This window comes from Rhinolophus sinicus, linkage group LG12, assembly GCF_036562045.2.
Source record: "Rhinolophus sinicus isolate RSC01 linkage group LG12, ASM3656204v1, whole genome shotgun sequence".
Taxonomy (NCBI): Eukaryota; Metazoa; Chordata; class Mammalia; order Chiroptera; family Rhinolophidae; genus Rhinolophus; species Rhinolophus sinicus.
The window spans coordinates 43,666,602-43,678,606 of record NC_133761.1 but is presented as its reverse complement, the minus strand read 5'-3'; the positions used below and the strand labels follow the sequence as shown (position 1 = coordinate 43,678,606).

Here is a 12,005-nt window from a genome sequence, read left to right as displayed (position 1 = left end):
CTTGAGCCCCATGATGTTTGTTCTGTTGTTAAGTTTCCTTCCCTCTCCTATAGCTTGAGGTAAACCAGATGTGATTACCACCATCCGTGAGCTTAGCTGATGCATTAAAGCATTTACTTAGCTTGGTATTAAAATCACAGCCTTAAATATGTTCCTTTGGGCTGTTTTCCAAAGTATTTGCTTGGCAAATACATTCCAGGAATGGTTTTCTTTTCTTTTTGTTTTTTTATTATCCACATAAAGAATATTTACCTTAGATAAACCCTTGTCCATACCACAAAGAATATCTTTCACATCTATTTGAAATAGATTTTATAAGTATTCATCTTTTCACGTAAACACTGAATTCTGCAGTCATTGTGTAATGCCAAAAGCAGATGCACAAATTAAGACACTAAAGGTACATCATTATTACTCCATATAATACAAGTATTCATCCAAATTACAGGGCTACATCCTCAGTAAGTGGTATTTCTTTTAAAAGCATCCAGATGTCATAAGTGGTAAGGAAAGCATGTGAACTATTTATATATCTTTAGGTCAGAGCGAGCCATGAATTGTCTTCCAGTATCTGCATACTTGTCACAGGGGTTCTGACAAGTTCTAAATAGAGCCAATGAACAGAACAAAAAAAAAAAAAAACTGATAAAAGAAGAAACTGCCTGATAATTCATATGTTGATTGGCCTGTGGTTTCCAGCTATATTTTATATTACATGATTATTCAAGAGAATTTGGTCTGTTTTCCTTTTAGCACACTTCATTTGAATGAATATCAGAGCTGAATGAGGCCAAACTCTGTTAGAACCTTCTGAGGAAAGATCTATTTGTAAATGATATTCATAGCATCAGCTATTAGTGTAACTAAATAATCTCTGTTTAACACAAGGGTTCAGAGTCTGGGGAGAGTGACATCAACCGGTAAGACCCTTTCGTATAAGGAAATGAAAACAGAATGCAGATGGGGGTTCCATTTAAGGGGAACGTACTTTGTAAGCTGGCTGCTGCTGAGAAACACTGAACTATGCAGAGTAAAAAGGAACTATGAGAAAATAATCAAATGCCAACTTTCATCTCTGCTCATTTTAGATTTAAAAGGATTTTGAATTTCTAAATGTTTTTTGTAAACTATGAGACTACCAGAATTGCTGTTTTTAAATACCCGATCCTGGATGCAGCCCTCGGCGGGCAGAGCCTGCTTTACACTCCATGCAGGAGTTTCACAGATCCCCAGCCCAGGCCCCCTGCCTCAGCCAACACGGGCAGGAAGTTCTGACAACCAGCTGGTGGGGGACAGGAAGGTCCTCACTTAACTACCCTGGCCCCCAAGAAGCGAGGAGATCAGATGCAGCCTAGGTAGGGCAAGGAGGCAGTGTCAGTTCATTTTCCAGAAGTGTGAAACCCTGCGTTAAAAATCTCTCAGCTGCGTAAAGGAAACCACTGTGCATGCGCTAGATAAGCCTCCTCTGCCACAAGCGCCAGGAATCAGAGCTCGCATCCAGGCGGTGGCCATCGAGGCAGTGGCCATCCAGGTGGTGGCCATGCTCTGTCCACCCCTCAGTATGCAGTGAATGACAATAAAGTGCCAAGATGAAGGCGTCCCCCAGAGCCCAAGGTTGCTTTCCTCAAAACTATTTCTAATTAGTTTAAGAACTGCCACAGGTAAATCCTGAGAGCCCAGAAAGTCGTTCCAGAATATTCCAAAAGCAGGGGAAGCAGGCAGGTCAGAGGAGCTCACTTCCTTTCCTTGGGCAGGTGAGGGAGACTGACAAGATGACATTAATTAACTGAGAGAACCAGCAGGAGCCAGCTGAGGACAGGAGATGCCCCTCCTTTGTCACCTCCAGGTTGTCCTGTGACTCTTCTCCCTCTCAAACTCAGGGACCAAGGCCAAGTCAAGGCCAGGGCAGAGCCTGGTAAGCACTTTTGTTCTTATGGGATGAGTTGTGTGAGTTCCTAAACCTACTTATGCCAGTTTTACTTAAAATTCTAGTGACATAATTTAAATAAATGTAAAGCAGTGAAATATTAGTGTGAAAAGAGAGTTCTTTCCATATGTTGAAAACATATGGAAAAAACAGTTGAAAACCTTGGAAAAACTCAATATTTAAGAGAGAGAGGAAGAAAAAGAGGATAGCTTTGCCAGTGCCCTTTACGTTTCCAGCCCACTTTAAAGAACGCAGTTAGAACCTGGACATGGCGTTATGGCCGAGGTATACGCAGAGGGCCCTGGGAAAAGTGTCAGCTGACCTATGCAAACAGAAAGCCTTGGGACTCTAGCGAATGATTAATTAATAAATATGTGTTTTCAGTTTAAAAAGCTTCAAATGCACATGTATCATTTTTTATGAGTCCCTGGCTTTTTAATTAATCAACCAATTACCGAGCCCGAGTGCACCCTGACGGCCGCCACTGCTCTACTCCTGGGTCAGACCGCTGGGTTTGCGATCGATCCAGAACCCTAAACTGTTGCGAAGACAGAGGCCAGCTCTTCATGCCCCAGCTCAGGGCTTTCTCTTCAATAGCACCAGATGAAAGCAGCTGACAGGTAAGTAGGCATTTCCTGCGTTGTCTCACAAACTCCAGGTGGGAAAACCTAGCAAGAAGGCATAGTTTCAGGACCTGCTCTTTTTCTTTTACCCCATTTCACTGGTGAGGCGACTGGCCCTTTGAGAGCTCAGGTGAGCCAGGAAGTGACAGAGAAGAAAAAGAATCACGTCTGCACCTGCCTTATGACCAGCATAGGTGTTTCTAGAATTAGAAATCAGTGTAAGACAGTGAGGACACAGGTCTTCACCACAGATGCCTTTTTTCCACCTTTCTTTTCACATGAAATTGAATAAAACGGAATTGGGAGATGTCTGCGACAATCTGTGGAGACCTATGTGACAGAACAAAGCAAGCACCCTGCCTGGTGTCCTGCTGCCACTTCTTTTCATCACAGGGGTCTTCACACGCTGGCCACACACTACATGCGACGGCTCAAAGCGGCTGGCCCTTCAGGGGCCTCTTTTAGCCTTTTTGGTGGCAGCTACTGGCTCAGAAAGGAAGCAGCTGGGGCGAGAAGTCGGGCAGAGTGCTGCTGTCCAGGAACTGGCGGGAGAGGAGCCGGCTTCGTAGTTAAAACAGAAAGCAGCCCAGCAGGACAGGCTGCAGACAGGAAAGAAAGAATTCTGCAAGTATTGTGGCCAGAACACGAACAGGAGAGAGCAACCTCTGACATCATACAGCTGTTGCAATTCTACTGGCTCTATTTCCTATGCTGTACTCCACACCCTGTGACCATAATAATTATAGTTGACACTCCATGTTATTCAGCTTCAGCTTCAGGTGTGCAAGGCAGTGGTCAGGCATCTACACTGTCCCTGAAGTGGTCTCCCTAATGAGACAAGTGTCCATCTAACCCCTACAAAATCTTTATAGCATTATTGGTTATATTCCCCAAACTGTTTTTCATATCCTCGTTGGCTATATTGTGACTACCAATTTGTCTGACAGTTACACTTTTTTGTACACCTGAAACTAATAAACAAGAAAAAAGACTGCTAACAAATGTACGTTTGCACATCCGTATAGACAAATTGTTCCCAAACCAAAACATTAGCCTCTAGCTTTCACATGCCTCTTTCCTGAAAAATGTTCTCTTCGGTGTAAACCTACTTACTTTTACCTCTACTCCTTTTTGTCACAACTCACTACTATTTACTCAATTTAAAAATCATGATGTTGGTGCAAAACTAAACTCTGATTTGTTTCATGTCTTCAGAGTTCAAATATTAATACTATATTCTCTTGACCACATGAATACTGAATAAATGCCATTGTCCACAATCTTAAAAGAAAAAAGAAACAGCAACCTCATAGTGGAGGAAGCTGGCTCACTGCGTCCCCAGCTCCCGTCTGGCTCCCATGCAATTTCTGTAATGTCTCTAAACCAGGGCTGATTGCTTCCAGAGCCCACGGAAAGGCTCGAAGGAGAGCTGCAAGGAAACTGACAAAGCCCGGGGCTCTCCCAGCCGTGGGGCGCACACTACTCCTGGCCCTTGGTCCGGTGGCTGACCTGCAACACAACCAAGCCCAAGGCAAATGACTGTGGGCCCCACTGTAAAATGAGGAAAAGGTGCGATCACAGGGAAAGCTTTGATCAGTGACAAAGCATTTCGAACACAGCACAGGCAAAATGGGCGAAACCACGTGGGCCCGATAAGCACACTGAAGGCTTTGGCAATCCATCTCCCTGCGGAACTCCATAAGAAGTGAGTGATTTTTCATGGGAGATTTGGGTTAAAAAGAAATTGACTGCCTTGGGGCATTATGCTTCCATAGAGACGCCAGCGTGGGATGGCCAGACCCAGCGGGGTGTTCCAAAGCTAAACCAACTCAGAGCTGCAAAGCAAATAGACACTTTCCCTGCAAGTACCTGGACTTCATCAGCTACCTGCCAAAGCCGGGCAGGAAAACAAGGTCACCTTCCCAACCAGACCCTGGGTGGTGGTCTCTCTGTGCCTTCCGTGGGCTAAAATCCTCCATCCAAACACAAACAAGGTGTTTCCTTTATCAAACCTTAATTTTCTTAGATGTCTCCCATGATTCATTGCTGACTCTGCTTCTTGATCCTGGAAGCAAGATATATTATCTTAAAAATCTCTTAGAGGTAGTATTGTGGCTGCCAGAAGGAGTGCTAGGCACACACAAAAAACGTTTTTAAGCCTGTATGCTGAGTCACTTGTAGATACATTATTTTACCTAAATCTTCACAACAACCTCAGGAGATAGTTTTCCTTCTCCTCAGTTCTCGTTTCGGATATTTTTTAGCAGGTAAGGAAATACAGTCTGCTTTTGGCCTGGAAGCCTCAGGCTCCTTTCATCGTTTTTTACTGTCTACTGACAGCCCTGAGCCAAGTGTAACTGATTCAAATATCTCCAGTCTTGCTTTTAAATAGGTGGATGTTATTTTAATGATTTTAGTCACTTTTGAAGTTACGTACAGTAAATTTCACTCTTTTTGGTGTAAAGTTATAGTTTAGACATACGCATACAGTCATGTAACTACCACCACAGTCAAGATACAGAGCAGCTCCATCATACACAAACCCCAAAATTCCTTCATTGCTGTCTGTGAAGCAGCCCTTCTCCCAACCCCAATGCCTGGCAACAACTGATTTGTTTTCCATCCCATAATTTTGCCATTTCCAGAAAACATCTACCACCTTAACACTCCTGCCACTCACATCAAAGGACGCCCACCCTCCAAGGGGAGTGTAAACCCCGAGAAGCAATGTGGGGACAGCACTGGGCCCAGGCATGGCGAGGATAGGAAGATGGCACTGAAAGGTAGCAAAAACTTTCAAGTTCTCTCTGCCTCCCTACCCCCCAAAAAGCAACAAAAACTACAGGAAGTCCTCACTATTTCAGAGGGTGAGTGGAGCTCAGGGGGGCTCAGAGAAGCAGATGCTGGGGCCTCCTCCTCACCGGGAACCTCAAGTGTCACTCTACAACAAGGCGCCAGTCTTGATTCTCCTTGACTCTGAATTTCCTGCGTTCAGGCAAACTTAGCTCTGTTTTCCTATAGCCAAACTGGCAGGTGTAAAATCTCATGCAGGAAGAATAATCCTCCTATAACCGGGAAAGTCATCCACCAGAGAGCCTGGAGGGACACATGGGGAAGGAAGGATGAGAGAGAGGAAGGAAGGAAGGAAGGAAGGAAGGAAGGAAGGAAGGAAGGAAGGAAGGGAGGGAGGAAGGGAGAAAGGAAGGTTGGGAGGGAGGGAGGGAGGGAGGGAGGGAGGGAGGGAGGAAGGAAGGAAAGAAAGAACAGAGGGAGGGAGAAAAGAAGGGTGGGAGGAAGGGTGGAAGGAAGGAAAGAGAGAGAGAGAGAGAGATGGGAGAGAGCAAGGGAGGAAGAATGGAAGGAAGGTTGGGAGGGAGGGAGAGAGGTAGGGAGGAAGGAGACTCCTTCCACAGGGTCACAACTGCTAAACCAGTCCTGACCTCCAGAGGGGGCAACATCCCAGCGGACCCCACCCCATATCTGGCTTGGCTCCTGCTGGCCCTGGCACTGAGCTCCCGCTCCCACTCTAGAGAGCCAGGCCCACCTTGGAAGCCTTAGCCCCAGGGCTCATAGTTTCTCCCACCCAGGGTTCATCCACTTGCCTACAGAGCACTTCCCTCCACACCAGAATAGTCTTTCCAGCTGGCTAGCTACCACAGGAAGCAGGGTTTCAGCAACTCTACCAAGGGCACCAGAAGCCAGGCTTTCGGGGAGGCTGCACCTGCAAAGCCTTGACCAACAAAGGGGCTAAGATCATCTGTGGCTCAATTCAGAGCCTAATACGATGCGGCCGGTGGGACCCTAGAGTGTGACAACAGCCTGCTTTCTCACAAGGTTATTCAATTCAAATACATCAATTTTCCAAGCAATCCAGAGGCAGTGACAGTGAACATACGTTGTCATCAAGTGACTGCTCTGTAAAGACATGGCCCTGCAGACAGGCCACAGAGGCTGGCCCAGGTGGGGGCCGTGTGTGGGGCATTCTCCCCACATGAGTTATGGCAAAGACCCAGAGAGTGGGCACATCTAACGTCAAATGTGAGACATAAACGTGAAGTGACACGTTCCTCCAGCTTTACCACACTTTTGTTTCCTTTCAATATTCAGAACACCTGGGAACCTGGCCAGAAAAAAGAGCTCCAAGGCCTCCTGCCATGGCACTGAAATTGGAAAAAGAATTCCTAGAGCCCTTTCATTAAAAGGAATAGTGTTAGGGTTAGAGGGGAAAGTGAGTGACAGGTGTGGGAGGGAGGGGAGAGATGACCAGGGAGACGAGGAAAGGGGAAGGGAGAAGAAGGGAAGACGGGAGAGGAGGGGAGTGGAGGGGAGAGAAAAGAAGGGCAGGGGAAAAGGGGAGAGGGAAGCGAAGGGGAGGGGAGGTTTTCTCTGTTAATCTAGGGTAGCCTTGGGGTAAAGTGTTAAATAAATCCACATTTTAATTATACATATATATATTTCATAAGTCAAGTAACTATTGGGGGAGGTTGATGAAAAGAGCAGATGAAAAACATTCATTATAATCTTGTTTTGCCAAAAACAATTAATGGGATATATACGTATATTTGAAATTTAGATTCTAATAAATGGTATGAAAAATAGATTCTAAATATAGAAATATATGACATATATAGTACATACAGTAGCTATAACATACGAGGTATGACAATTAAGTTCGCGAACTTGTTGCAACAATGTTGCTAACTTTCTTGATACCAGAGGGATTATTCATTATGAATTTGTACCAACTGGACAAACAGTTAACCAAGTTTACTATTTGGAAGTGCTGAAAAGGCAGCGTGAAAAAGTTAGACGACCTGAACTTTTCACCAACAATTCATGACTCTTGCATCACGACAATGCACCAGCTCACAGGGCACTGTCTGTGAGGGAGTTTTTAGCCAGTAAACAACTAACTGTATTGGAACACCCTCCCTACTCACCTGATCTGGCCCCCAATGACTTCTTTCTTTACCCGAAGATAAAGGAAATATTGAAAGGAAGACATTTTGATGACATTCAGGACATCAAGGGTAATACGAGGACAGCTCTGATGGCCATTCCAGAAAAAGAGTTCCAGAATTGCTTTGAAGGGTGGACTAGGCGCTGGCATCAGTGCACAGCTTCCCAAGGGGAGTACTTCAAGGGTGACCGTAGTGATATTCAGCAATGAGGTATGTAGCACTTTTTCTAGGATGAATTCACAAACTTAATTGTCTGACCTTGTATGCTATATATAGTAATTATATATTAGACTGTATAATCTAACTGTAGCCATTACATTAGAATAAAAATAGAACTAAATATGCCAAAAGGTTTTCATTTTGCCCTTCTATATTTTAAACTTCTACAAAAATTCTACATGATTTTATAATCACATTCAAGAGCTATGAAAACTTTTAAAAGTTTATATGGGTGAGTGGGAAGCCCTCCCAGTATTGTCTGCTGTCACTGGGAGGGTGGCCCTGCTGAGGCTACGGGATGGACAGCCCTCACCTGCTCACTGCCAGTGCCGTGAGGAGCGGGATCCAGATGAGCCTTCCACTCTTCAAAGGCCTGCAGAGGGGTCTTCCTCTCGTCTTCAGCGTGGGGCCAGGGGGAGATGACTGGAGAGACCGTGCAAGCAGCTTCCCCTAAGTCATCCGTCTGCCTCTCCTCTTCTGCAGACCAGCTGCCCCTCGCCTCCTGGAGCTGCAGGCTCTGGATAAGCAACCGACAAGCTTCCAAGTCAGCTTCCCACACTTTCCCAAGCAATGGACACTTGCAGCTAAGATAGAGGGGAAACAAAGGCATAAAAATCAATTCAGCGAGGTTTCACCACACCAAGTCAACAGCGTGCCTACCTGGCTTGACGTTTGCTAGTCACCTTAGAGTTGTCGACTTCATTTCACATAGTGATGGATTATGAAGACCAGAAGATTCAGAGGGGCCGAATTTGTATACCACCAAGTAGCAGTAAGGGAAGTATTGGTCCTTCTTAGCTGCTTGGTCTGCAAAGACACCCAAGATCTGTGTTTTCCCAGACTCAGGGGCCCGACACAAAGCAATCCCTGCTCAGGTCTGTGCTCCAGCCCTGCTGACTTTCTCTGAATCCCCAGCCATGCCTAACTTGCCCTGGCTAAGTACTTTTTCATGTGCCTCCATCTGCTTAGACTGTGCCTCCCCCTATGACCCTGAGTAATGTAAATGAGTGAAGCAGGGCAGGGGTGATATAAACCGTAAGAACAGGTATTTGGCCTCAGTGGCAGAAAGCAATAGAGAGGCATGGACTCGTTACTCAGAAAGACATATCCCTTTACGGGGAGCCTGTCTTCAGCTCAGGCCAACTAACACTATGAGTAAGGTAGACTCAATGTTCACAAAATTTTGAGTTTTCTTAATGGCAAGCCAAAAATCTGTGATTTTAAATGGAAATATGTATTTTTCATCCATCTATTCAACTTCAGGCTGGATATTTTCTATACACCTATCTTCCATTTAATAATTCTTCCCTCTATTGTATCTAACCTGCTGTTCAATTTACCAATTGTATTCTAAATTTTACTTTATTCTATAATTTTTATTTGATTTTCTTTTACATATTTCAGTTCTCTGCTGAAATTGTCCATCATATTCTCTATCGTCTTGGAAATATTAATCATCATTATTTTAAAGCCTGTGTCTATAAATTATGAATTCAGAAGAAAAAAGAAAGAATGAGACAAAAGCAGTATTAGAAGAGATATTAGCTAAGAATTTTCAAATATTAACAAGGGAAATCAAACCACGCATTCAGGGAGCACTATAATCTCAAAATAGGAAATCTCAAAGAATAAAAACACACCTATGTTCATCATAGTGAAACTGCTGAACATCACAGAAAAAACTTTTAAAAGCAACCAGAGGAAAAAAGACATTTACTTCAAAGGAACAATAATATGGGTGACAGAAATGGTGGAAGCCAGGAGACAATAAAACATCTTAAAAACGCTGAAAGAAAATCACTGTCAATCTATAAATTATACAATCATTTTCAATTTCCTTCCAAAGTAAAAATAAAATAAAGATATTTTCAGATAAATAGAAACTAAAAGAATTCCTTGGCAGCACATCCATAACAGAGGAAATGATCCCAGCTGGCAGTAGCACAAGCATAAAGGAATGAAAAACAATGGGAAGAGTAAATATGTGGGTAAATCTAAGTGAATATTGATGTTTAAAAAGAAACAGCAATCGTAATATCTTTTGTAGTCTAAAATATAGAGAGAATTAAAATACATGACAACCAGCACAAATGGAAGGAAGAAATGAAAAGAAGACAGTCACAGGTCCAGAAAGTAGTAAAAGTGCTTATTTAGATTAGACTTTACAAAGTCAAGGATTCATACTGAAACCTTTATGCTAGTCAAAAAAACAGAAGTTAAAAGAATATAAAACTGAAAAACTAATATGGGAGAACACTTTAAAAATTAAGAATACTTAAATATTGCTTTAAGGAAAGAAGACAGGAATAACATGGTACAGATGGGGAAAATGGTAAAATTGAAATATTTATCCCCAAATATATTAAGACTGACATTAAATATTAAATAGATAAATACTGTATTTAAAAGGCAAAGATTTTAGACTAGAACAAAAACATCAAAATCCAATTATATGTTGCTTACAAGAGACATACATTAAATGCAAAGATGCAAACAGGTTGCAAATAAAAAGATGGGAATCATATGTTACAAAGGCATTATTAGAGATAAACTAGAGTGGGGAAGTGGCAGTCATGTACTGTGCCAATTGGATATCACTGTAAGAAAAAACAATCAAATCACGAATACTGGCTCACACCCTACAAACATCAACTTCAAGTGGATCGTAGATCAAAATGTGAAAGACAAAACAGGAAAACATCTAGAAGATAATATAGGATAACATCTTTATGACTTTGTAGTAAGCAAAGGTCCTTCAACAGGATATAAAAAGTACTAAACTATAAAGAAAACAAATGATAAATTTGGCTTCATTAATATTAACAACTGATATTCATCAAAAAACACCATTGAGAGAATGGAATGGTAAGCCACAAAGTGGGAGAAATTATTTGTAATCCATGTAACCAACAAAGGTCTGATTCCAGAATATAAACAGAACAAACTCTGGGTGATGAACACACAATGGGATTTATAGATGATGTAATACAGAATTGTACACCTGAAATCTATGTAATTTTACTAACAATTGTCACCCCAATAAATTAAAAAAAAAAAAGAGACAGACAACCCAGTTTTTAAAAAGGGCAAAGACTTGAACAGACAATTTACAAAAGAGGGCGTCCAAATGGCCAATAGGTAACTTATGAAAAGACGCTCAACACCATCAGTCATCCGGGAAAAGCACATTAAAACCCAGCGTGCTGGACTGCACATCAATAGGACGGCGAAAATGTAAAAGCCTAACAATACCACGTGTTGGAAAAGATATGACGCTATTTGTGCTCACATACACCACTGGTGGGAGTGTACAGGAATGTCTCTGAAATCTCTTCACAATGGACTAATGTCAAAAATATGTCAATCATAGGACCCAGCAATGCGACTCCTAGGTATGTACTCGATGAAATGCATGTACAGTCAATTCTCATTCTTCACAGCAGTTCTCTTCTGTAAAGTCACCGTGAACACAAACTAGTGAATACTGAACAAGTGGTCTCAGGGGAATCCAGGGTTCTCGCGAGGCTCTGGTCACAACATTTTCATCAACCAATCAATCAATAGCCTTGTTTTATGTGTGTTTCTGTTTAAAGAAACCTTATTTAATATATATTGTCAGTTCATTAACACTGAGCCCATGGCCACTTCAGTATCTTTAATTTTTATAGTCTACTCCATTTCCTATTTCTTCTTGTGTCTAAGTTAACACTATATATAACCCAGGCCTGAACGAAGCGTCTCTAACACACGCGTTTTCTCCACAAGGTGCATTGCAGGCTCCTGGCACTTAGGAGACCCAGACAGCACTGCAGCTACACTTGGGGGCCATTTTAAACAGTGAAATCACCCCAAAACAATGCACAAAAAAATGTGAAAACCATGGCACTAACTAGACAGCAGAAAGGACACTTATGTACAGGATGAGGGCTGAAACAAAGAGGCAAAGCGCTGCCTCGTTCCACTTCAGCTGGGAACATGCACATCAGGTGATTCACATTTTTAGCCACTTTGCACCGTCCGTGAATAGCAGTGAAAGCCCTGCAGGTATTGAATCTGGGGTTTCAGATAAATTCTAGTGAGTAGGGTCTGGTACGCACGAGAAGACACAGGAACACTGGACTGCTATCCCCAGCTTCCTCCTCGCAGCCCACCCTTCACTGTCTGTTTTCCACTAGGATTGAGGCACAGCCACTCATACGCTCTTCTGCCTGCACCTTCTCTCGTCAAATCCATTGCCTGTTTATTCCTTTCGTGGGTTCCCCATCCTTTCCCTAA

At 42.9% G+C, this 12,005-nt stretch overlaps 1 protein-coding gene across 4 annotated transcripts in view; it reads right to left on the bottom strand.

The window, feature by feature from the left end:
* The window catches only part of DISC1 (DISC1 scaffold protein), a 337,450-nt gene that overhangs the window by 55,157 nt on the left and 270,288 nt on the right, over positions 1–12,005 (bottom strand). For all 4 annotated transcript variants that reach the window (XR_012490698.1, XM_019712899.2, XM_074316477.1 and 1 more), the window contains exon 11: positions 8,044–8,314. Coding sequence is in view for 3 of the 4 variants with exons in the window: in XM_019712899.2 (XP_019568458.2) it covers positions 8,044–8,314 (271 nt within the window). In the remaining variant the exon portion in view is untranslated. The remainder of the gene's footprint in view (positions 1–8,043; positions 8,315–12,005) is intronic.